The sequence below is a fragment of the Bombina bombina genome, chromosome 4, assembly GCF_027579735.1.
Source record: "Bombina bombina isolate aBomBom1 chromosome 4, aBomBom1.pri, whole genome shotgun sequence".
In the NCBI taxonomy this organism is placed as follows: domain Eukaryota; kingdom Metazoa; phylum Chordata; class Amphibia; order Anura; family Bombinatoridae; genus Bombina; species Bombina bombina.
Window position 1 is genome coordinate 569938301 of NC_069502.1, and position 27002 is coordinate 569965302.

Here is a 27002-nt window from a genome sequence, read left to right on the forward strand (position 1 = left end):
AAGAGATTGACGTGGGCACAGCTAGACCCCAATCTTTGCTTGCAGGGAAAAGTAACCATAAAAGGATTAAATATCTTCAGACACCAACTTCACACATCCTCCATTGACAGAGGCAAAGAGAATGACTGGGGGTTATGGGTAAGGGAAGTTACACTTAACAGCTTTGCTGGGGTGCTCTTTGCCTCCTCCTGCTGGCCAGGAGTTGAATATCCCACTAGTAATTGGAATGACGTCAAAAAGATTAAAGGATCTGTTTTATACAAACAAACACACACACACACACACACATATATATATATATATATATATATATATATATATATATATATATATATATATAATTTTAGAAGAAAAGGCTGCAGCACTCCAAATTTTATTTCATGATTTTTATTCCAAGCAAACATTTTTTTTTAAATTAAGATTTTTATTAAAATGAATTATTAATTGCCGAGGCCAGATCATATTTAGGTTTCATGTTTTTATTTTTGAATTAGAATTAAAATGTTTTATGTGTTTTAAATCAATTTATATGTTTCTCTTTCTCCTATATAATTATACATGCCAGGGGATTCAAATAAGATAATTGTGATAACAACCGTTAAAAAAATGACATACAGTGAAACATAAAAGTTGCCAAGTTCAATTATTTTTAGTGTATTTGCCTTATACAAAGTTACAAGGTTATTAACATTTGAATGTAAGAATTGACTACTTTGACAACACAAGTCATTCACTAGTAAGAGCTTGAGAAAGGCTGTCAATAAGCTGAAACATGTTGCTCAGAATGAAAAGGCTTCTGTAGATCCTCACAGAGTGGGCGGCCGATTTGGATTTACATGCTGCTTTGCTCAGAGGCTTTCCTAAAAGTTTGAGCTAAATTAGATCATAAAAGGGAGTATCCTACTCATTATCAGAGCAGTCTGGCAGCAGAATCAAACAAGTGGGTACCTAATGGATATTCACAGTACAAGTAAGGAAATGATAGAGATGTACTGCCAAACACGCATTGTAATTTTTTTATGTTAAAGGGGAGTTACATAAATGCTAAATAGAACTATTTATGCTAAACAAAGAGTAGCCTGAGAATAATATGTAGACCTATTTTTAAAATGTGTTTTAGTTCTATATTAAAAAATGGTTGCAACCATGTTGTAGCATTGGTTTACATCTCTGCTGGAATATAGCACATTTCTGCTCCAGCCAATTAGAGAAAGCTTTAAATGAGTCACTAGAGTAGTGATGGCAAACTTTGGCACTCCAAATGTTTCAGAGCTACATTTCCCATGATGTTCGACTGGGCTTCAGAGTCTTTTTCAGAGAAATGGAGTTCTGAAGCATCTGGAGTACAAAGGTTTGACATCACTGCACTAGAGTGTGCAACGACTGTATAGAATATAGTAGTGTTAAATCTGGAGTCTACAGTTTTATCAAGAATTGGAAAGACCACAGATTAACTCACAAAAAAAGGTGAGGAAGTGTGAAAGTAATGCTCCTTTAAGCTGTAGAATACAATGTGTATCCATCATTATGTTCATTGTGAGTTTATTCTCAAAGGCTTATTGATTCTCCTACATTGATATACTATGTAGTGGAAACAGGTTCAGAAAGCATATTCAGATCTAATTATTGGAAAAATGTTGTGAACCAGAGCTTAACTCATCAATAAATTTGCAATACATAATGATATGTCTTTATTTCATCATTAGAGATGGTGTCCAGACATTTTGTTAACACTAGCAGTTGAAATGAATGAAAATTTGCACAATACTGTATTTACATTTTTTAATTAATTAGTTCATAACATTGCTTTTTTTCTTTCCAAAAAGGTAAAAACTTTTAGTTACACATAAGCGTAAACAGCTCATTTTTTACAGAAACAAAAACAACACAAGAAAAAAACAAACCCACGGATACCTAAAAAATAATAATAATAATAGACAAGCTTAAGAACTAGTACAATAAAATGCTGCATTGAATAAAGTTACATCTCATAGAATCTGTGTAAAAAACACGTAGAAAAACACCTGATGCAACTTGTTACAGTCTTTGACCAGTAATGAGAGGTACGGAGGATTGTACAGGTAGATGTGTGTGAAACGGTCCATTCTGTTTGACCTTGGGAAGAGAGAGGCAAAGGCCTCTACTTGCATACGCTAATAAAACCCTGTCTGAATATGGATTTTGAAGTCTGTAAGGCAAAAATGAGAGGTGCACTTGTATCCAACTGATACTATTATATGAAGTAGATGACATCATCAACCCACAAAAGAGGTCAGGGTTCATTATGTTCTCCAAGATGATTGATATCCAGACTAAAGTCTCAATTCAAAAGGAAATCAAAATACAAATTAAATATCAGTAAACCCATAGAAATCCAGCACTAAGCAGACCCCAATATATTTAATGTTACAATGATTTGAATTATTATTCCACTGCAAAAAATGTTTAATAGAAGCTTTACCCAAAGCAGACTCAAAAAGTTGGCTCTTTAAAGTAATTTTTCACGTTATAAGATATGGTCTATTATAGAAAGACATGATTTAAATGTGGACATAAGCTTATTTATTTCATTAAATTAAAGCAGCGAACATTTTATGAATCTATCTTGGGGATAGAGATAAAATGTACAAAGATCTCAGCTTTCAGTAAATTCAGTTGGAAATAAGAAGCTCAGAATAAACATTTATTTTTGTTCCAAGAAGTTTGCGTCTAAATTACATCAATGCAACAAGCCACCAGTTTTACAGACATATAATAAAAATGCAGCTAAAGAAAAGTGCTTAAACAAGGAGACTCTCAAAGGGTTGACCCCATGATGAGGAAAAAAATAATATTATATATATATATATATATATATATATATATATATATATTCAAAAGGTGATAAAGCACTCATGAACGCTCCTACATTTAAATGCCCAGGGTGTACTCATGTAAATACAAACTGCAATATATCTGGAGGTCTTATTCATCAACATATAATGTTTCATGGTATTATCCCTGTCATATTAATTTAACCCAGAAAAATTACGTTTTTGAATAAGGAAGTAATGGATGAATAAGACCGTAACGATTGCAATATATATATATATATGTATATATATATATATAAAATAGAGAAATTGTATTTTCTATCTATTTGGGACTTATATAGAGCAAATAATATAATATAGAATTTAACCAATACTTTCAAGTAACAATATAAATCCAATTTGAATACAATTTACTTATTTTCTAATTGCTTTATATAAATATGTCAGCTCCTCTCCAAATGTGAGTGGCTGTCAGTACAAATAAAGTAACAGTATTGTTTTCATCTAGAAATGCACAACTGTGGCGCCATTTTAACCATTTCAGGACTGGAGGGTCACACATCACATTGTTTTCCAGTGAAAAGGTTAAAATAAGGCACCCTTGCAAGAACAGTTAAAATAAAACACAAATTGATGGCTTTTATTTATTATATTTTGTTCCTTTATTAGGAGAAAAGTATTTCTATCGTCATATGTTGCTCCTCTATAAACCTTCTGTTTATAAATTGTAAGTTTTATGTACACAGACAATAAGTCAGTATATGGTAATATAGCTTCCGAGTGGATGCCAGTCATTAAATATTACAGTATGCCTTTTTTTTAAATATAAATACATTAACTTACTTTACTGCACACGTTTAGCAAAACATTTACCTGAATAATATATACAATATGTGAATGAATATTATAGCTGTATATGCACCTAAAATGTCAAACGTTAAAAAGCTATATGGTATTAAAAGGTGAATGGCATAATTTAAAGAAAAAAATGAACAGAGATAATGGAGCTGATGTCTCTGCTTACTCTCCCTTTCTATACCTTAATAGAATTTCTTAATATTATATGAAGTAAAATTAAGTTTTCAGCCCGTCTCCGTTTGCTCACTTATGAAATAAATTGCTTCATGATTGCTCAGTCTGGAATAGCTTAATCTAAAATAAGTGCTAAAATATTTCTATGTACAATTCCTAACATGCTCAGCCACTTAAACACTAAGGGGCATATTTATCAAGCTCTGTATAGAGCTTGATGCCCCATGTTTCGGGCGAGCCTGAAGGCTCGTCGGAAACAGAAGTTATGAAGCAGCGGTCTAAAGATCGCTGCTCCATAACCTGTCCGCCTGCTCTGAGGCAGAGGTGAGAAAGCGACAGAAATCAACCCGATTTAATACGATCGGGTTGATTGACACCCCCTAGCGAATCTGCAGGGGGCGGTATTGCACCAGCAGTTCACAAGAACTGCTGGTGCAATGATAAATGGCGAGAGCTGTTGGCATTTATCGATGTGCAGTGGACATGATCCACTATATCGGATCAAGTCCGTTTGCACCATCATAAATAGGCCCCGAAGAGTGCTTTGCAATGTTTCCCAGGATCCTCTAGTAATGAAAAAGCAGCAAATCATCTTATGTAGAGTGTCATATAACAGGTTCATAATCTCTACAAACTATTATTTTAAATTTCCAATTAGATTTACTTTTTCTTGAAGAACATACAGTATAAATGTAATAACCATACTAGCAATGTGACAACAGCTTTTTTTTTAATACATTGTATCCTGATCATTTATACTGCCTTGTTTTCCAGCAGTTTGACGCAAACACGTTTTTAGTACTTGTAAGTTACAATTTGGGTCTCACAACTGTATGTTTTTAATCTGCACCAACACTTAATCAGCTAAGAAATTCTGCCCAAATGGGAAATACGTATTGGTAATCACTATTTTTTTATGCTTTAAGTGCTTATTTTATACAAATCGGGAAATTAAACACTAATCAGTAAATTAGAAGTGCTGAGATTTTAAACAACATAACCAAATGACACAACTGATAGAGCCCTTGTTTTATTAATACAATAGATATCTAAAGCTGACAACCCTGAGTCTTTTTGTGATGTAAAGGCTGAATTTAACACAAATTATCAGACATTTTTTTTTACAATTTCTTCTTTATACCAACAAAAGTTACAGTTTCAATATGGTTGTGCAGACATTTGATATCCACTGCATCTGATAAAATCTGTGATTAATAATAGGTTAGACTATCACAGACACAAGCTGATCTCTTTATTCAGATAACACAGTTTTGGGTACCAGCTGTTGGGTAACCATAGGTTTTTCTTACTTAGGTAGTCTATAAGAGCGATTTTGTATTGTCCTGAAATCAAGCAGCCCAGGTGTTAGTCTAACCTAAAACATGTATTAGCTTAATAAATGTGCGGTTTTTTTGTATGCACTCAAATATATTAATAGATTAATTACATTCAATTACTGTCACTTATAGGAATGGATTAAAAATTAGAATACAAAATAATTATTTTCTAATCTTAAATCGATTAGCCCAGCATAAACAAAGTAATTTATTTTGAATCATGGAATTAATAAAATATTCCATAATTGAGGTCATTGCTCCTTGATTTGACTGCGCTGTGACACTGTACTAAGATATCAGCACTATCTCCCTACATGCAAAGCCATTTGTGAAAGTCAACCTAAAAATTGGGAGATCATATATGCTAGCAATATTTAAAGCAATAGATTGTTACTGTATATGTGCATCTAGTATAAATGGCATGGTTACAAACCATTAGTCTCATGTAAGGTAGTCATAAACACACAAAAATACATACACATTTATATATATACTATTTAAACCTTTTAACAGTGACATACACGTCAAACTAATAAACAGCGGATTTATAATAAAAAATAACAATAAAAACTACGCAAAGGTTAGGGATAAGAGAGGCTGCAGCTTTGAAAGACAATAACAGATTTTCTGTTAAGGGAACTCCCACAACACATACTTATTTGCCCTCTTTCCAACTAAAGGAGGACATTGAACCCCCCAAAAGCAAAAACAACCCCCCCTCAAAAATAGAAAAAAAACCCCATCAAAAACCTCAAACCATTACTATACAAATAATGCCCATTCAAAATACTGACAAAAATGAGACTCCGGGTAGACAGAGAGTTCTCAACACTGGCTCGAATCCCAGCGCCTGCTCCTTAGGAGACCGGGCAAGTTCTTTTAAATGACTGCACATTATGACAAATGGAAAAGCTGATTATGGCAAGACTATGGGTTGTGTTATTGCACTGCACATAATGCTAGTTGTTTTGCTAATCAGAGAAAGAGATTTATTTTAAAGTTACATTAACCAGACAAAAGAGCTTGTGATGTTGATAAATGGATTTACACTCATTAAATTGTCTTCACCAGGGCCCAGTTCACCTGAGCTGTGGTGTTCACATGATGAAACACACCCACCAATAGCAGACACAAGAAAATTATTATTGGCAATGAAGAGGAAAACAACTACTACTCATTATAATGAATGCTTTCTTAATGTATTATATGCATCATATGTACCAAGAATTGTGAAATAAAAACAAACTTGGAATAACTAAGCTAGGATCAGAAAAGCACTGTATTTAAAGGGACAGGAAACCCCAACATTTTCTTTCATGATTTGGATAGAACATACAATTTTAAACAACTTTCCAATTTACTTCTATTATTAGATGTGCTTAATTCTCTTGTTATCAAGGAACAGCTTTGTACTAGTGGCAGCTAGCTGAACACATCTAGGTAGCCAATCACAAGAGACAAATGTGTGCAGGCACCAATCAGCAACTAGCTCCAGAGTAGGATATGTGCGTATTAATTTTCAACAACAGATGCCAAAAGAACAAAGCATATTTGAAAATAGAAGTGAATTTAAAAGCGTCTTAAAATTGCTCTATCTGAATCATGCAAGTTTAATTTTGACTTTCCTATACCTTTAACATTCTCGCTTGTGCACTAACTAGAAGTACGCTTTTTTGCGTGCGTCGAGTGGCACTTATATTACAAGTTGAAAATAAAATGTTTTCGCTCGCAAACTTGAAAGCCCACAAAAAGACGAAGTTAGGATATCAGGCGCGCGTTTAACCTATTCCCTCATAGAAGTCAATGGAGCAAAAAAAGTGTGGTGAGGGTGTGTATGTGAAATTAACACCCTACTCGTGCGCAAACCCGATCGCATATTCTCAAGTACGCTAACCCGACATGAAAATATTAATATTTTACATTTCTTTGTTCTTCATATAGCAGAATATGTACTATTTATTCATAAATACATATTTTTACTTATATCGGTTGGTATTTTGGTACTAAATATATATATATATATATACTAAATATATATATATACAAATAAAAGATGATTATATATAGGTATAGATATATACAGATATATAAAGGAATATCTATTTAAAAATACTTAGAACATATTCCCCTATGTGTAGAACATTGGAATGTGAAAATTTTGCAGTAAATACAAAGTTAAACACTTTATTAAATATGAATATTGCATAAATATGATTTTATTTGTTTTCAGCTACTTAACTGCAAAGGGCTCCAATGCACTTATATAAATATGTCTATATGTATATACAAATGTACTTATATGTGTATGTGTCTTTAAATACATATATATACACATATAAACACACATAGATATATATATATATAAATTTACAGATACATATTTTGACATGTATCTATATGTATCTCTATGTTAAAGCCCTTAGCCTGCCTTTCTTTTCTAATACCTGAAAACTCACATCTTTGAGCCCTTATAACATTTTCCGTGCAATAATTTTTTTATTTTTTTATTTTCCGTGCAATAATTGTTATTAGTGTTATTACGAGTGTAACTGTACTTTTTAATGTATTTCTTGCGCTTAAGCGATCTAGTTTACTTTCATCTTGTAATACGAGCGCTACACCCAATGCGCACAGAGGCGATAAACCCCTTCTCGCTTGCGCGTAACTGTTAGCGTGCCACTAATCTGGCCCTTTATCTTTCTCCTAATCTTTAAGGTATAACATAAGGTGAGAGCTATCTGACTGAAGTAATAGACTTGCTTGATTTTAGTTTGAGATAGAGACAAGGAAAACTATGCCAAACATACAACATTTGTTATTATTTTGTTGTTGGTTTTTTCCCTGTATGAAAAGTAATGATAAAAATGTTCAAATCACAAAATGTAGATGTTTATCTCACAGACTTTGAAGTCTATGTAATCAATATGCAAATGCAATGTCCCAATTTTCAAATGGATATAAGTTTCAAAACTCAAATGATAACATTTGTTCTATTTAAATAGTGGATTGACCGAACAAACCTGAAGAGAAATATTTGTTATACAATTCGAATGTTAAAATTCTCCAATTCGTATTCAAATGTTTTCTGGATATCTCACAGAACTTTGACCATTTTACAACAATCTTTGCATAATGTAATTTTTAGAACCTACATTCAAATTAGTCCTTATTATTATGTGAAGTGGTAATTCTAGGACGTACATAATAACTCTCACATAAAATAACTAGTATGACACGTGAGTGGTATACTATGAGGGTGGCTGTTATGTATCCTTTTGTTCTATTTAATAGAACATTTCTGGTTTCATTATAAACAGTCAACAACTCAGCCTTATTTAATGGGTCATTTTTAAAAAGCAGCAGCTTTAATAATAGTCAATCTTGGTTTACAGTAAATTGGCTGACACAACAAGTTCATTTTTTAGATTTTATAAATAAGAATTATGCTGGAAAACGCTTTTAAACTATCAAAGCAGACTAAATTATTGGAAGACACAGTAATCAGAAAACAATAAAATTATTGTCAATATTAAAGATTTTTAGAACAATATTTACAATGGGCTAATATTTCTCAGCTTGCTTTTAGCACATATTTATTTACTGATTTCCCTCAGAGTGCAATGTATCAGTTATCACCTCCACATTACGACAACGTAGTGTGTCTACATCAGTAAATGATTGACAGTTTCATTAAAGTAGCTTGTTTAAATACTGTATGGTTAAGTTCTGAGAGATATGGCGTTTACAGCACAAAATGAGGTATGAACCTTTTTATTATCATTTCAGCAGGTAAATAATGAAGTATTATGTCTGACCTAAATCTAAATAAATATCAGAGAGCTTCAATTGACTCACTAAAATGCTTATGCTATTCTTGTGTGTCATTTTAATGCTTTGAATAAAGATTATGTATATAAATCATACATGATAAAAATTAGATACAACTTTAGAGATATGGATGTTTCTGACAACTATTTTTTTTTTTACATTTCCACGCTATGGAGTTGAATTATTTAATTTTGGCCAAACATATGCTTAAATGCTAAACATTTCCTATAGCTTTTTGTAGGTTGAAATTTGTTGACAAAATAATTTAGATGCAATATATTATAAAAAACTAAGGTTTGTTTAGCACTTTACAAATGTCTCATGACTAAGGGCCTATTGTAGGCCTGAAACGTTGTAACTGTGCCTATAGACCCAACTTATAGGAAATAAAGGTCCTTTTAAGCTTTTTGGAGGCTGGAAATTGTGTTGATAATGTACTTCTATCAAGACTTGGCAGGTCTTTATTTCCATGCTCCATATATTCAAGTGCGTTGTTTTACACTTTTTGGATTTGACTCTGTGATGATTCCACCAGCGAACACAGTAAATGTGAGTGGAACATTAGCATGCAAGAGAAGTGATTGCTAAAGCAGTTATATATTTTCAATCATGTGATAACATTCTTCTAAAGGAATTTAAAATGCTCTTATATGTATTTTAGATTCCTCCCTTTTGCTGCTTTAAGCAAAGTCTAATAAATTAGTTTGTTATTATACAAGATAATGGAAATGTTTTAAGTTTTTTTTTTAATGGCACAAAAAATTATTGATTTATTATTCTTATTTTATTTATTTTTTAAAGCTGGTCTGTATGAAGAAACTACTAAATGGACAGCTACAATGATAATACTTGAATGTAAGTTATGGTAGGCAATGAGGGAATACATGAAAATGAAAATAAGCACATTTGCAGCATGTTACAGTAATACAAGTGGGAGCTGATAAGGGCATGCATAGTTTTATAAGGAGAAAGACAAACAAGAGTTTAGAAGTTTTCATAAGTGCCAGCTATTAAATCACACAGTCCTAACACTATCAAGACAATCTTGAAGCACACTCATCCATTTGATGAAAGAGACAGAATATCTAGTTAAGTGATGTTCACTAGGCACAAACAAACAGAAGTATTTTCGCTAGTGTAAAATAACCAAGAACAACTACAACTAGTCTTTTGTGTATTTTGGGACTGTGTGTTATTGGCTGTATTTATTAGCTCTGTAACACTTCAAAGTGCATCTTTATCTTCAAAAGACATTGAAAAACATTTTGTCAGTGAAAGGAGTTTACAAGGCAATTCAAATACAAAACAAAAATCAGAATATATATACAACAAACACTGTAGTCTCAATTTTTTTTAAGGTACAGTAAAAGCAAGTGGAGTTGTTTTGCTGGTCCTGATGAAGAGGACTTTGGTTTCTGATAGGCTAAAAATGATCTGTCCTAAATTATCAACCTGGTGAAACATACAGCCGCCAGATTTTGAAATATAAAATAGCTTCCATAGTGAACAATGTAACTGCAGATTTAACATGAGAGGCTCAAAATAATAAGTAGAATATAAGCAATTGTGAGGGTTGGCTTAGTCCATAAACCTGAGATGTTAGAGAGCAACAATTTACGAATAATGTATTAATAATAGTAATCGAAATTGGGGCAAGGTTTAACACTGCCTTCTGTCAAAGAGTTCATAACTTACAAAATGTGGTAGGACTTCAGATTTGTTACATTATTAACCTAAAGCATAACAACAATAGGCCATAATTATAGTAGAACAAAAAAATCTGAATCTTCTACTACAATATATAGGTCACACAGAATCCTTAAATGCTCCAGACAAGCAATTAGACTAGAGTGCACTTCATATTGAAAACCCTGAATTAGCATAAATAAAAAGTTTGAAAATCATTATAACCTGCTTCAAAATCTACACAACTGTAAAAGGTTAATTATGGCATACAGAAGCTCATGGTCTGCTCAATTAGATTTTCCTGATTAAATGTGAGACAATGGGCTAAATGTATTAATTTGCAGATGGACAAGGTTCACATGTTGTAAACCTATCCTCAATTCATCTCAAATTGTGGGGCACATTTGTTTATCATGTTTAGCATTGCACAAGGGAACACTTGTGCAATTTCGCTCCTTGCTCGCTACCAATTGGTCAAGAGCACAGCATGTCAATCACCCCGTACAAATAAGTCAGTGGTGATTTTCACATGTCAATTCTAAGTTGGTGGAGGGGATTTAATTAATAAATATCAGTTACAGGCTGTAATGTGATCTGCAACCAACTGGGGCAATTGCCTTATGATAAATAAACCCCAAAATACACCTTAATGCACTTTTCTCTATACTCTGAAATGTTTAATGACGTTGTTGATTACAAATTCAGAAGCACAACTATTTCTAGCTTTGCAGACAGGAATATCAAAAATATAGCTCAATACACTCCTTATTCAGATGTTGAAAAGTTGCCGTCTTGTAAAGGAAGAGATAGTCACAATATGTTGTCATGACAATATAACATTGTAGACAGCAAGTCAGAGTTGGCAATGTTTTTCAACTAAACAAATTTCACTTATAGCTTATTAACACTATCTATGCAAATGAATTTAGGCATGCACATCTAATACTTTAAAAATAAAGGTTAATACAAAATCAATACTAGAACATGTAATTTTATATCTAGCTATAAATTCCTATAACACAGTTTACTTATTGGGATGTTGATCACAATACAAAAAATGGCACAAAATTTGAGATCTCAGGTTAATTTTCCTAGAATTGCTGAGCTTGGCAAGAAGACAATCGCACAATGTTTTGTATCACTCCCTCAGAAGAAGATGCAATTACTTTAAAAATAAGACAGAATAGAAGATATTGATTTAGGTATCCCATTAAATTCCCTCCCACAATTTAACTGAGTTCGGTTAAGTCATCTCTTGAGCGTGTATGCTAAAAAGTATATTTTAAAGTTAATAGCGCTTATTTGCATGGAGATCCAAAGCATATACATACATATTTCATTAAAAGCACAGAACAATTGCAAGAGGGTCTATAGGTAGCATAAGGTGTAGTTCATGGGTGTGAGGCCTAGAAAGATATATAAATTAGAAAAGTAATTTGCCAAAAATTGGGGTGGAAAATGTAGGCACATAAGAGATAACAAAAGGTATTTTTAGAACTGATCCCCATATTACAAAGTAAAGCATGAGAGATCCAGTATGTTATCTTACGATCATCTGTGCCTTTTAAATGTCAGATTATTCATTTCCATGCAAAAAATATCAACATGTTTGTCTTTAAATAAGAGACACAGTTTAAGCAAACATTTGAAACTAAATGACACCTTCCATGTGGAAGTTTATGGCATATTTTTTTGGAAATTAAATTCCCAAAGAAGCAGTATCAACTAAATATCCTAAAAAAAAACCCTCAACAAATGTAATCCTATCAAACACCCACATACTTTAATATAAATACTTAATGTTTAGTTATTTTTAGCTTATTTTATATATATCTGCTTATAATGCAGTTTTATTCTGTAGCTATGCTAAAGATTATTACCTTCAGCCTTACTTAGTTATGCAATTTACTTTAGATAAATTTGCGTACTCATTGGGCTTAAAGCGCACAGACTTGATCACATCACATTCACTACATTTCTCAGCGCTCACAGTATTTATGGACAGCCACGTTGGTTAATTTGACTAAAGAAAACAATTACATTCTACTTGAGAAACAGTAAAACCAAAAGGCATTTACTGGTAACTTCTGAGAACTAGGATCAGTGAATACTTATAATGGCTCATACCAATGCTACTTTACCATATGATTGCATGCACTTGATAGGAGGAGATATTTGCATAGTATGATTAGAGTAACCACTCATTTTTAATACCAGCTTTTTATCTTATATTCTACAACTTGAGGCAGAAGACTGTGTACAAATCAGTAAGTCTGTAGGGAACTTTACATAAGAAAATATATCTTTTTTATTTTTACTTAACTTATGTTTCAGCACATTTATATATGTTATAATTAATTAGAAAGAACATGTATATTATTATTTTTAATTATTTTTATAATAAAACATAACATTTTAAAGATATAAGTCTTTGGTATATTAGTTTCAATAGGATTGTGTTAAATCCCATTACAAATGTTTTACCAAAGTCCCTAAACTTGATGTGATCCTAAAGTTACCTTGTGCTAAAGCTGTTGTTCACTGATTTACAACTTTGCAAGTACCTTTACAAATTATTTTCATCAAGTAATTTTGCAGAGCTTAAGTATATTATACTCTAGCCACTAAATTGTATACATATAATGCCTCATTTTAAATGTTGTACTTGTCAATCATTAGCCTGACCTATATAATGTAGCCCATATAGGCTGGGGTTGTCAGATCAAATTCTAGAGGTTAGAAAGATGTCCCATCATATAATAAGATTATGTATAATTTAGGTTAATAAAACTACTAATGTTAGTATTGCAGCAGAATATGAAAGCCAACTAGATCTGGACTTAAGTAAATTCTGCTTTAAAAATGGAAATACAGCCATAATTACAAACTTTAGATTTGGAATTTCCTGCAACTGCAGTCACTGGACAAAGGCATTCCTGGAGCACGCACCTCGGAATATACGGATATCTGAGCTACGGAATTGGGCGTCGCTTTACAAATAAACAATAGTAATAATATCAATGATAATAAATGCTTAAGCTTTGCATGGTCAATCAAACTCAGTCAATTTAATCTGTTCTAAAGCAGAGGAACAATAACATTTTGGCCTGATTATAGCCTTAAAAGGACAAACACTTCTCACGTTTGTGAAAAAATTGTGCTTTTCCCCACGTTACCTAGAGAGGCCAAAACGTAATTCAATAACCTGCAAATGCTTCAAAACAAATATCTGGTTTAGGCAGTTTGCAGCATTTTGAAAGCATAGGTTACAGATTTTGCTTTTTGACCTCTCTAGGGAGTGTGGGACAAGCACGATTTTTACACAAAAAAATGCAAGAAGTGTTTAATGTCCTTTTAAAGACCGGCGTTTCCACGCCTACTATCATATTATATGGGCTAATGAAATGGAAGAGACTGACAGCTGACACCCGAAGACTTTATTTTCCCCCTAAAGTCATAGATCTTCATTTCACAGATGGCCAATATAGCAAGTCAAAATCTGAAGTCTATTCTTAAATATAAGGTGTAAAGATGAAGGTAAGCTTAGCCAAGACACATCAGTTATACATTCTAAATGGGCCCAGACTGAAGAGTGTTTGCACACAGGTTCACATAACACCAGATCAAAGTTTGCCATCCAACGCTACATTGATCAATTTAGCAGTTGTTCTCCATATGTATATATGAAAATCAGAGACAGATATGACATGATGCACACACTACAATGCACCAGTGAAAAGTGTTACTAAATAGCCAATTTCTATTCATGTCCGTAGAGCTAAGCTCTTTATAATACCAAGTAGTTATAAAAAATTCTCAGAACTTAACTTATGTGGAACCTATTCCAGCTGAAACAAGCGACACAAGAAAATTGTGTTTCCAAGTAAATATAAATTGTTGAAGGGAAAGAAATATAGTTAAAAAGTAGTAATAATAAATACACTTAAAAGAAAGAAAGATTTTCTGCATTATTGATATGAGGTAACTGATTTTCATTGGTTATTATGGTCTGAGGATGACTTGCGCACTTACCAATAGGGGACAACGCATCACTTATAATCACCCAAAGAGAACCCATTACATCCCTGTCACAAAAAAAGCAAATTCACAGCACTGGGAAGCAAACTGAGCTATAACATTTTTTGGATTTTTTTTTGTTTTGTTACACACCCTTCCCAAAGTTACAGAAGGGAAACAATGGCGTAAAATGCTGTTCTTTTTCTCAGAACAAGTATTAATGTGGTAAATGCAATATTTGGCAAGAAAATGTTCCTACAGTATATTCTCCTGAGTATTTTCTTTTGTTTTCTCCTTAATCTACGAAGCAGATAATGCATATGTAACCATGTTAAAATGGCATAAAAAGCTCAGTGCAAGTGGTAAATATGACTCCAACTGTATCATATCAGCAAGGACATCCAAGCTAAAATAACCTGCTGTCTTGAAATGGTGCTCGGCTGTGCCGTGCTAATAACAGCCTGGGATAAGAAACCTTTAACAAAGCAACATCCTATAAATAACTATAACTTTGTGTGAAACTAAATGAAACATTGCTTGTAGCTTTAACGACATAAAAAAAGGAATGTTGTTTCTTGCATGTACAATACAGAAGTGAGTGATTCCAGTTTTAAGCTGTGAAAACTGAGGGATGTATGAACTTTCTGCATATGGATATATAACCTATGTACAGATTACCTAGAAAACCTTGATTTGTATAGAAGCGTTATTCAATGAAAAAAAAAAAAAAACAAACTGAACATTCAGAGGAAATTCCTGAGATAGGGTTTTGTGACATGGGTCACTGAGAATATAAGCTGCTGTTGGGTCCTCAGAGGTGTTTTAGGTCCATCCCTGTTAAGATCTGAAGTTAGCATACATTAAGAAATAAAACAACAAAAACACAAGGAGGACAGTGTCACCACCGTTTAGTTCCCTGCCTGAGCAAGGTATAGCACCATCATGAAGATATCTCCTACTTTCAGAGAGGAGGGAAATACTTATAAAAACAGTATTGCTGCTAAGACTGCTGTAGTGTGCACCAATAATGTTTTTGGGAGGCAGTGGCAGCCACTGGCTGACTAATAACTTCTGATTGGCCACAAAAGGTGTAATACCCAGAAGATTCTAGGTGAAATCTTTTCTTGGCTGTTCATCCGTCGTACATTTGTCAGTCATTTCCTGACAGAAGTCCACTGTCACTGTCTGGCTGTTCTGCTCCAAACAAACCCCCCTCTCTGTGAAAGTATCATGGCCAGATTCCTCAGGCCCTCTTCTTGCTATACAATTTTCTGGTATGTTGTTAGGAAGAGAGTGTGCATCCAGCTGGGCTGAGCCTTGCGAGTTGCAGCACTGCATGTTTTCTCCTGTATCTTGAGCTTTCAGAAGGTTTTGCTCTCCTCTTGCTGGTAACTGGTTAAACGTGGCAGCTGTAGGTAGATCCATGGGCCTTAGGACAGGGCAGTATCTGTGTAGGGCTTGTATTTGCTCAGGGTTCTGCATATCCCGACATACTTCCTGGGAAAGACAAGAGAAATTGTCCAACAGCTCTCCCATGCATGCCTTTAGTTGATTTCTTTCTGTTAACAGCTTTTCTTTTTCACATACCTGGTGAGATGGAAAAGAGCAACTGTCAATTTACAGGAACAATAAATATAGTGACTAAAAGCGAATGTGTACATCTATCACACAATATCCAGGTTACATATTTTGTAATATTAATCTAAGAGACTATTATCATGCATGGTACCACAAACTGTCACAGTAGATGTGCATTAAACCATCTTCTATCAATGCAAATTGCTGCAACCACAAATACATTACTGTTCTACCCAGTGGCAATTTTACGGAGGGAGCAATCTTCTATTTAGCACCCCACATTGTGCTGTGGAGGTGGATAAAAAGTACTATTCCCTGCCCCTGTCTTTTTTAGCGAGCTTATGTACCCCACCTGCCTAACCACATCCCCTGACCACAGGGCTCTGCCCTCAGAACACTTAAAACTCTACCTCCACCTGCCTATAGGACACCTCCTAAGAGTGTTTGCCCCTTATAAGGTTTCTGGGAACATCACTGGTTCTACTAACACTCTCAAATCATCTACAACAAATACATGAATTGCAGATTAAATGTGTAGCAGACACCAGGAAATAAACATTTCTAGGAAACTTGCAAAGTCACAGAAATCAAAAAAATAAATAAAAAAAATCACATTTTAAAATAGTTAAAATCTTTTTATTTTAATACTCCCTGTACTTACTTTTTTATTTTTTAAGAAGGTTTGGTTGTTCTAGTCAATAAAATGTTGCATCACATAAGCACAATTAAAGGACCAGTAAACACAGTAGATTTGCATAATCAACAAATGCAAGATACCAATACAATACAATAGCACTTAGTCTGAATTTCAAATGAGTAGTACATTCTTTTCTAAGACATTTCAAAGTTATGTATATTTCCACTCCCCCTGTACCATGTGATAGCCATCAGCCAATCACAAATGCAAATACGTATAGTCTGAGTTCTTGCACATGCTCAGTAGGAGCTGCTGACTCAAAAAGTGTAAATATAAAAGACTGTGCACATTTTTTTTAATGGAAGTTGTTTAAAATGACTTGCTGTATCTGAATCATGAAAATTTAATAAAACCTGAGTGTCCCTTTAAGTGCAAGCTCGCTAGGCTGATAATTGCCTAAGAGTGTCTGAATCAGGGAAGTAAGTGAACAGAGCACTTTAAGGTTCCACATTCCAGTACACTAGAGTAGCGGAGCAAAAGCTTATTATTCAACTTAAATGGTTTTTGGCTTAATTTTCCATGGCATTCTAATCCATTAGAAGTGCAGCCATTTAGTTGGTTAAGCAAAATAACATTGAAATACTGTTTCACATATAGTGTGTGTAAGCACACAAAAACTACAAGAAAACCCTTTTTCTATGCTTTATCACAGACGTTTCTCAGACTTTCACTAGTGCAAGATATTCAGCCAATACAACATTAAAACATGAAAGCTAAGTAATTAATTATTGATTAAATATGCCTAAGTTTACCAAAAAGCTCTTTCCTTTCTCTTAAGCAATGGTTAAGATAAAAACATATATTTGAGCTTGTGTTATCAATAATAAATTAGTTAGCAATGGAATGTCTCTCTTCTCAGTCATGAGAAGTAATAGCAACACGTCTGATTAATTAAAAAAATAAAAATAAAATATGTAAGGATGAATAAGTGGTTGCCTTGTACCTTAACTATGAAGCCAATGTTCTAAAATAGTGAACCCTCACTTAAAACGCTAGGAATTAAGAGCTTTAAGACCCCAAGTAGAATAGAGTAAATCTAATGGCCAATAAAAGCCTTAAAATCCTACTGTTCCTTTTGTGGAACAAGAAAGAAGAAAATAAATATAGTATCTGGTTACAGGAAGCTAGAGTAGAATAGCTTTTTATCATTTAAAAAAATTTAAAAGCATGTTCAGGTGGTGTTAATTAAATAAAAATTTGAGACAGATAATTGAGAATCAAATTAAATAAAAATTATGCTTTACCAGAAGAACCAGATCCAAAAATGTATCCTTTCTTGATCCACAGAATCAATCGAGCAATAACAGAAAGTGAATAAATACAAATACTTTTCTGAACTTAAAGGGACACTCAATCAAAATTAAATTGTCTTGATTCAGATAGAACATGCCATTTTAAACAACTTTCCAATTTACTTCCATTAACTAAATGTGCACAGTCTTTTTTATATTTCAACTTTTTGAGTCACCAGCTCCTACTGAGCATGTGCAAGAATAAGTGTGTATGCATTTGTGAATGGCTGATGGCTGTCACATGGTACGTGTATGCATTTATGATTGGCTGATGGCTGTCACATGGTACAGGGGGAGAGGAAAAAGACATAACTTTTAAAATTGTCAGAAAAAAATCTACTACTCATGTGAAGTTCAGACTAAGTGCTATTGCATTGTCTTGTTATCTTGCATTTGGTGATTATGCAAATCTACTGTGTTGACTGGTCCTTTAAGGGTGAACACTCAAGAAGACCTACTTCTACTATGATACATAGGTTATTTGACACAATGAGAACTTATTCTTGATTCTCCTATTTTTGGAAACGTTTCAGAAAAACATTGATGAGAAGAAACTATTAGTTTGGGAAGATGGAAAAGTCTATTACCCAATTCTGCAAACCAGGAATGTGAATGGCCATGGTGTTGGACTTAAGTGATTTAAACCAAATTAAGACAAATATGGAAATCCTTTTTCTTCACAGACTTCCAAATAATTTCTTCCTGATGATTACATCATATCTTTCATTATTCAAAATCTGTTCAGCAAAAGCAAACTTAAATAACTGATTTATAAGTCAATTAAGTGGCCTGGAAATGAATAGTCATTAAAGGGATAGAAAGGTTGAAAAATACTTCTAGTAAACATTATTACTGTTTTTCAGGGGCATACGCACATATCCTTTGAGAGCCGTGCACCAGAAATCAAAATCCATACCTGCTCAGAGAAATGGCTGTGGTGTGTTTTGCCTCTGAAGATGTAATTTGTGTCATACAAGCGACTGCCGAGTCTCTGAGGTGTGGTGTTTAAATAAAGGTGCATGGGCCATCCCAGGATATGTACATATGCCACAGGAAAAAACATTAATAATTTTTTATAAGAAGCAGTTTTGCTATTGGAAGTATATGGCAAAACTGCTTATATTTCAAATTGAAATGCACCTATGCACATTTAATTTTTGACAAAAAGGACATCGAAAAAGGATAAATCCTACTAGAAAAACAGAATCTTAAGCAAGGCTTGGGCCATTCCTCAAGAAAGGGTACAAACACATCAGAGGGTCTGGGGGACCATAATTCCCCAGGGTCTAAGCATTAGTGCTTATCCGCTGCACTCATGCTCCTTACTTCCTTGGCAAGGTCTCTGACAATAATACTTCACACATTATTTATATTAATGTTCTCTACACATGTTGGTGGCATTGTGAACTAGCTGGGTGAAGACCGTGTAATAGTCTCCAATATTATAACATTTTCTGTTACTTATAAATGCTACAAAAGCTATCCAAAGCACAAGGGAGGACCCACTGAAAAGGATAAAAAAGCAACTAAAACATTCTGTTTTATATGTTCAATAAAATTTAGTTTGGAAAAAAAAATGCTGATGCTGTCATTAACCTACGATGAAACGGAGCAGCTAAAACGTCAGAAATGTATTGAAAAAATATTAAAACATATTCACCGGCTCACATGGAGTAAAAAATGCTGTTATTAACCTATTGGCTATGCCTTAGGTTTGTCTTTTACATATTTTATTGAATTCCTAATTGTATATTCAGTAAAGTCTGGATCAACCAACAAAGATGATTGGGATGAAATGAAATGCTGGCTGCGCCCAAACAAGGTAAAAAACTTTAACTTTATAGTCAAAGGTTAAAAAGCAGTCCAGCCTTTTGCGCTTTCAAGCCAACACAAGCACTTTGTTACATCATAAAGCCTTGTCTCTCTAGAGACCTGAACCATGTATACTCACTAGTTTATGAATTTCACATTCTAAGTTCTGAATGCAGTCAAGTTTTCTTTTGCGGCAACGCTGGGCAGCAATCCTGTTTTTGCTACGACGGCGCACGTCATGAATAAATTCCAGCTGTTCTGAAGTTAACTTGTGCATCTTTATCATCATCTGGAAATCATTGCGTGGAAGATCTGTGATTTGATCAATGGGGAAAGGCAGTTTCACCTATGTAAGAAAAAATGTCATGAGCATTTGTCATATGGCACGTACAGTGTAGAAATATAGTAATTGAGATATCCGTCTATAACTATATACCCTTCGGCACTATAATCCTGATATAAATATATTTTTCAGTAAGACCTTTTTTTTCTTTAAATCACCTCTAGTGTCAATGTGTGTATATATACATAATACACACACATAATATATGGGTTAGGTAGAGAAGTTCATTGTATACAAGTTTGTAGACATGATTGTGGTACTAGTTTTCGCCACTAGAGGGCAATGCAAGTTTTGTCTTTTTTTATTAGCAATACTATCACAAAACAGCATTTTAAGAACCTAAACGAGTAATAGCTATTATTTAAAAACTCATAATAATTCACTTTTATGAAAAGCTGTAATTGACAGAATTGCCTGCAAATAACTGTGATTAAAGAGAAAAAGACAAAGCAAATGCATTTTTGGATAGATCCATTCTGTAAATTGAATGCATAGAAATGGAAACCAAGGAGGCTACTTCTGGCTTCTAATTTTAGTATAATGTTACTTATGTACACATATAAATTACTTCTTCGCTCCCAACATTTATGGAATAGCTCCTCAATAAATTGTGACAGGCAAAACGTTTAATATAAATGTATTCATCCCCTATATAACATGTCTGCACAATTTGCATGCTTTTGGTTTCTTATCCAAACATTTTATATAGGTTTGGCCTATTATACAAATGATTACACTGATGTATAGATTCAGTGCATTGTATAGTGATGAGAGTTTGGTAATGAGGAGTGATAGAGGTAGCTACAATGTGGTACATATGTAAATGGGATAGTGTAAGTGGTGAATTTAGGTTTTGTGCTGCCCTAGGCACATACAATTCTGCTACCCCCCCCCAAAGGTTTTTTTTGGGTCATAACAATTCAAAAGAAAATGGGATAGCAAAACACTTGCATACAGGTGGGTTGAATTGCATGCATCTCATACCATTTTCTCCCTGAGAGTAAAGAAAAGGGAGGGAAAGGAAAGAAGGAAGGAAAGAAGGAAAGGAGGGGGAGAGAGAGAGAGGGAGGGGGAGAGAGAGAGGGGGGGGAGAGAGAGAGAGGGGGGGAGAGAGAGAGAGAGGGGGAGAGAGAGAGAGAGAGAGAGAGGGGGGAAGAGAGAGATAGAGAGAGGGGAAGAGAGAGATAGAGAGAGATAGAGAGAGAGAGAGAGAGAGAGAGAGAGGAGAAAAGTGGGGAGGGAGAAGAGAAAAGTTGGGAGGGAGAGGAGACAAGAGGGAGGGAAAGAAAGGAGGGAAAGAAGGGAGGGAAAGAAAGGAGGGAAAGAAGGAAGGAAAGGTGGGAGGAAGGGAGTTGAGGGAGGAAGGGAGAAAGGGAAAGAAGAGAGAGAAGAGGAAAGGAGGGAGAAAGGGAAAGAAAAGAGAGAAGAGGAAGGGAGGGAGAAAGGGAAAGAAAAGAGAGAAGAGGAAGGGAGGGAGAAAGGGAAAGAAGAGAGAGAAGAGGAAGGGAGGGAAAGAAGAATACACTATGAAACAATCACTGCCCTTCACATGCAACAACATACAGTAATTACCATCATTCAAGTAATGAAACTTTTTAAGTGTCCGTTTACTATTTACTCCGTGGGTTCATGAATGCAGCTATAAGAGTTTATAATTAAATATCACAAGCTGATCTAAGCAGTGCACAGATGCATCCAGTCTGTTAGTTACTAAGACCTGCAATAAGCACTGCGCTCACAGACCACAGCTGACAAGGGGAGGCAGCATATTGGCACAAGGTCTTCTCCTCCAGCCTCACCTTGTAAGCATATCCCCAGGCAAGTTTCTCACGAAGAACGCTTCCACTGCAAAAATGCCGGCGGCTCTAAATGATTCAACGGTTTAAAGGAGCACTGCCTGTGAAGAGCGACCTTAAACAGAGCACGTGCCTTGTCTTCTCTGTAAAAGTCTGCACTTTAACGCTCACTGTACTGTGTGCTGGCTTTTAGAGGGAGGATAGGGCAGATGTGCTGCCCCTTCCAAATCTGCTGCCCTAGGCACTGGCTTTGTTGTCCTAGGCCATAACACGCCCCTGGATAGTGTGAGAGGGATGATGAGGTGGGTATAGTGGGGCTACTTGCCAAAAGGAGTTAGGAATAGTGTATTAAATATAATACAATTACTTTTTATTAGGAATCATTTAGCTTTGTAAACAATCAGCTATTTATACAACAGCAGATTATATTACATGCTACCAGCACACTATTATGTTCTTGACATCTGGCCTTGATACCCAGCAGGGCTAGTCACACCGGCCTTGGCTTGAAGCGCACAAACAGTTACAAAGTATTTATAGTATGGCACACTAACAGGTATATGCATATTGAATGGAAACTAATATTCTAGACAGTGCTAGATAGTGAGGTGTCTGAGAAATACATGTTTATATGTTACATTTTTATAAATAAAAGCAGCCCATGAGCCTATGGAAGCTCTTTGTACAGTGCACTAATGAATATTAAAGGGACAGTCTAGTATAAATTAAACTTTCATTATTCAGATAGGACTTTTAATTTTAATCAACTTTCCAATTTACTTTTATCATCAAATTTGCTTTTTTCTCTTGGTATTCTTAGTTTAAACTAAACATAGGTAGGCTCATATGCTGATTTATAAGTTTTTGAGGGCTGTCTCTTATATCACATGCTTTTTAAATCTCTTTTCAACACAGAGACAGAAAGTACACATGGGCCATATAGATAACACTGTGTTCAGGCACAGAAAGTTATTTAAGATCTAGCACAATACAATGCTAAATTTAAGACAATAGATAATAAACAGTCACAGTCATGTGATCAGGGGGCTGGAAGAAGGTTCCTAGATACAAGGTAATCACAGAGGTAAAAAGTATATTATTATAACTGTGTTGGTTATGCAAAACTGGGGAATGGGTAATAAAGGGATTATCTATCTTTTAAAACAATAACAATTCTATGGTAGACTGTTCCTTTAAGGTAATTTTAGATGCCAAAGTATTAACTCCTTCATCACTATATAAAGAATAGTTGTAGTAGGTATAAGGAGGGTTATTATTTAAGAGGTAGAAGAGGTGGAGTACAGGAAATGATGGCAATGAAGGTAGAGGAAGATATTGAACTAAGGAAGGAATACAGTATATTAATTATGCTACATGTCATTACATTTTATGTGTGCAATGCTTTATCTTTCTACTAGTCCTAAAGACCGTGTACACAGGCATTTTTTGCACCACAGCGGTTCCACCCCTTGCTCTCTCTCTATCCCCTCTCTCTTTTGCTCTCTCTCTATCCCCTCTCTCTTTTGCTCTCTCTCTATCCCCTCTCTCTTTTGCTCTCTCTCTATCCCCTCTCTCTTTTGCTCTCTCTCTATCCCCTCTCTCTCTCTTTTGCTCTCTCTCTATCCCCTCTCTCTCTTTTGCTCTCTCTCTTCCCCTCTCTCTTTTGCTCTCTCTCTCTTCCACTCTCTCTTTTGCTCTCTCTCTTCCACTCTCTCTTTTGCTCTCTCTCTTCCACTCTCTCTTTTGCCCTCTCTCTTCCACTCTCTCTTTTGCTCTCTCTCTTCCCCTCTCTTTTGCTCTCTCTCTTCCCCTCTCTTTTGCTCTCTCTCTTCCCCTCTCTTTTGCTCTCTCTCTCCCCCTCTCGTTTGCTCTCTCTCTCCCCCTCTCGTTTGCTCTCTCTCTCCCCCTCTCGTTTGCTCTCTCTCTCCCCCTCTCGTTTGCTCTCTCTCCCCATCTCGTTTGCTCTCTCTCTCCCCCTCTCGTTTGCTCTCTCTCTCCCCCTCTCGTTTGCTCTCTCTCTTCCCCTCTCTTTTGCGCTCTCTCTTCCCCTCTCTTTTGCTCTCTCTCTCCCCCATCTTTTGCTCTCTCTCTCTCCCTCTCTTTTGCTCTCTCTCTCCCCCCTCTATTGCTCTCTCTCCCCCTCTCTTTTGCTCTCTCCCCCTCTCTTTTGCTCTCTCTCCCCCTCTCTCTTTTACTCTCCCTCTCTCCCCCATCTCATTTGCTCTCTCTCCCCCTCTCTTTTGCTCTCTCTCTCTCCCCCTCTCTTTTGCTCTCTCTCCCATCTCTTTTGCTCCCTCTCCCCACCTTGTTGCCTGAGAAAGTGTGTATATAAAAAGACTGTGCAAAATTTGTTAATAGATGTGAGTATATTGCTCCCCCAAAATCCCCTAAAACGGCAGATAGCACTTTATCCTTTTATTTATGTATTTTTAAAGTTCTAAGCAATAAATTCATATCCTAAATTCCCATAAACATCTGCTGAGGGTTAGATATCAGAAGCCAATGGATGTCTAAAAATATAATCTCATTGACTGTCAGTAATTTATGATTAAAAAACTGCATTGTTGCAAATATAACCCCCGCTCTTGCATACAAGCTGTTAGAGGTTGATTATCAGTCTGTATGGTAAAGTAAATGAACACCATATTGATCAATCTGAAATTATTCACAACCTGAAGAGATTTAGGTTGAGAATATAATTTTTCAACATGTGTTCAGCAGAATCCACCCTTGATTATATACTTTTGAGTTAAAGGGACAGTCTACTCCAGAAATGTTATTGTTGTTTAAAAAGATAGATAATCCCTTTATTACCCATTCCCCAGTTTTGCATAACCAACACTGTTATAATAATACACTTTTCCATTTGTGATTACCTTATATCTAAGCCTCGGCAGACTGCCCCTTTATCTCAGTTATTTTGACAGACTTGCCTTCTAGCCAATCAGAGTTGACTACTAGGTACCTCCACAGGAATGAGCACAATGTCATCTAGATGGCATACATGAACTGGTGCTGTCTAGCTGTGGAAAACTATCAAAATGCACTGAGATAAGAGTTGGCCTTCAAATGCTTAGAAATTAGCATATGAACCTACCTAGGTTTACCTTTTAACAAACAAATACCAACAGTACAAAGCAAATTTGATTATAAAAGTATATTGGAAAGTTGTTTAAAATTGCATGCCCTATCTGAATAATGAAAGTTTAATTTTTACTAGACTGTGGACCACTCAACACAGTAGATTTGCATAATCAACAAATGCAAGATAACAAGACAATGCAATAGCACTTAGTCTGAACTTTAATTAAAGGGACATTAAACACTTTGAGATGGTAATATAAAATGATAAATTGTATATATAAAACAACTCTGCAATATACTTTTATTATTTATTTTGTCCTCTTTGCCTGTAATTCCATTCTGAAATTGTGAGCTTTTCAGTTCCTGTTAGAAATGGAAGTGCAGAACACTGTTAAATCCAGCACACTCTAGTGACCTATTTATAACTGCCCCTAATTGGCCACAGCAGAGAAGGTAACACAAGTTACAACATGGCAGCTCCCAGTGTTTTATAGACACTAAAACTTTGCACTTATTTTGTCACTTTTTAAACAACTAATGAAACTTAAAAAAATACATCTACATGTTAGTCACGGACTAATCTTTTCTTTGAATGCATCATTCTATCTAGCATGTATTTAGTGTTTAATGTCCCTTTAAATAGTAGATTTTTTCTGACAGTTTTAAAAGTTATGTCTATTTCCACTCCCCCTGTACCATGTGACAGCCATCAGCCAATAACAAATGCATACATGTACAATGTGACAGCCATCAGCCAATCACAAATGCATGAACGCTTATTCTGTGAATTCTTGCACATGCTCAGTAGGAGCTGGTGACTCAAAAAGTTTAAATATAAAAAGACTGTGCACTTTTTTAATGAAAGTAAAATGGAAAGTTGTTTAAAATTACATGCTCTATCTGAATAATGAAAGTTTAATTTTGACTTGAGTGTCCCTTTAACATGGATGCTCCCACGTGACTAGCAAACCTAATGAGCTATGATGGTTTATTGCATTTCATAAAATATATGAACAAAGGATTTCAGTCTTCTTTGAAGGAAAACATTTATCCATTTGTCATTACTGTCTCAGAGCTATTGAATTCATTGGTGCAGAGCTAAATCATGCTCTAAAAACACAAATGTCATCACAGTAGTTAATTGTATTGTCGTCTGGCTGTATAACCAGCTGCGCAATATTTTGTGGCACCTCTGATGTAGATGAAATTCCAAATGATAAATGTTTACACCTCCATAACCCAATGTGAGTGAGAATTATGCTATTTGTCAAGATACAGTGGGATACTTTAAAGTTCTTTGACCATTTTTACATAATACAGGAACATTTTTTCTTACAGATGTTTTCTTTTTCTAGACAGTTCACTAGTTAAAGTGATGGTAAATTTCAGATTATAAGAATGTTGCATTGAAAAAAACATAAATTATGCTTACCTGATAATTTTATTTTCTTCTGAAGGGAAGAGTCCACAGCTGCATTCATTACTTTTGGGAATACAGAACCTGGCCACCAGGAGGAGGCAAAGACACCCCAGCCAAAGGCTTAAATACCTCCCCCACTTCCCTCATCCCCCAGTCATTCTCCCGAGGGAAAACGGGACAGTAGGAGAAATATCAGGGGGAAAAAAGGTGCCAAAAGAACAAAAAAATTACAGCCGCCTCATACATAAAGACATGGACGGGAGCTGT

General features: G+C 34.9%; 1 protein-coding gene across 2 annotated transcripts in view; it reads right to left on the bottom strand.

Moving 5' to 3' along the window:
• Positions 1–11351: 11351 nt before the first annotated feature.
• The window catches only part of BACH2 (BTB domain and CNC homolog 2), a 508005-nt gene continuing 492354 nt past the window's right edge, over positions 11352–27002 (bottom strand). For both annotated transcript variants that reach the window (XM_053710550.1, XM_053710549.1), the window contains 2 exons: positions 20232–20438; positions 11352–16300 (listed from right to left, as the gene is read on the bottom strand). In XM_053710550.1, coding sequence (XP_053566525.1) covers positions 15821–16300; positions 20232–20438 — 687 coding nt within the window. In that variant the 3' untranslated portion in view covers positions 11352–15820. The remainder of the gene's footprint in view (positions 16301–20231; positions 20439–27002) is intronic.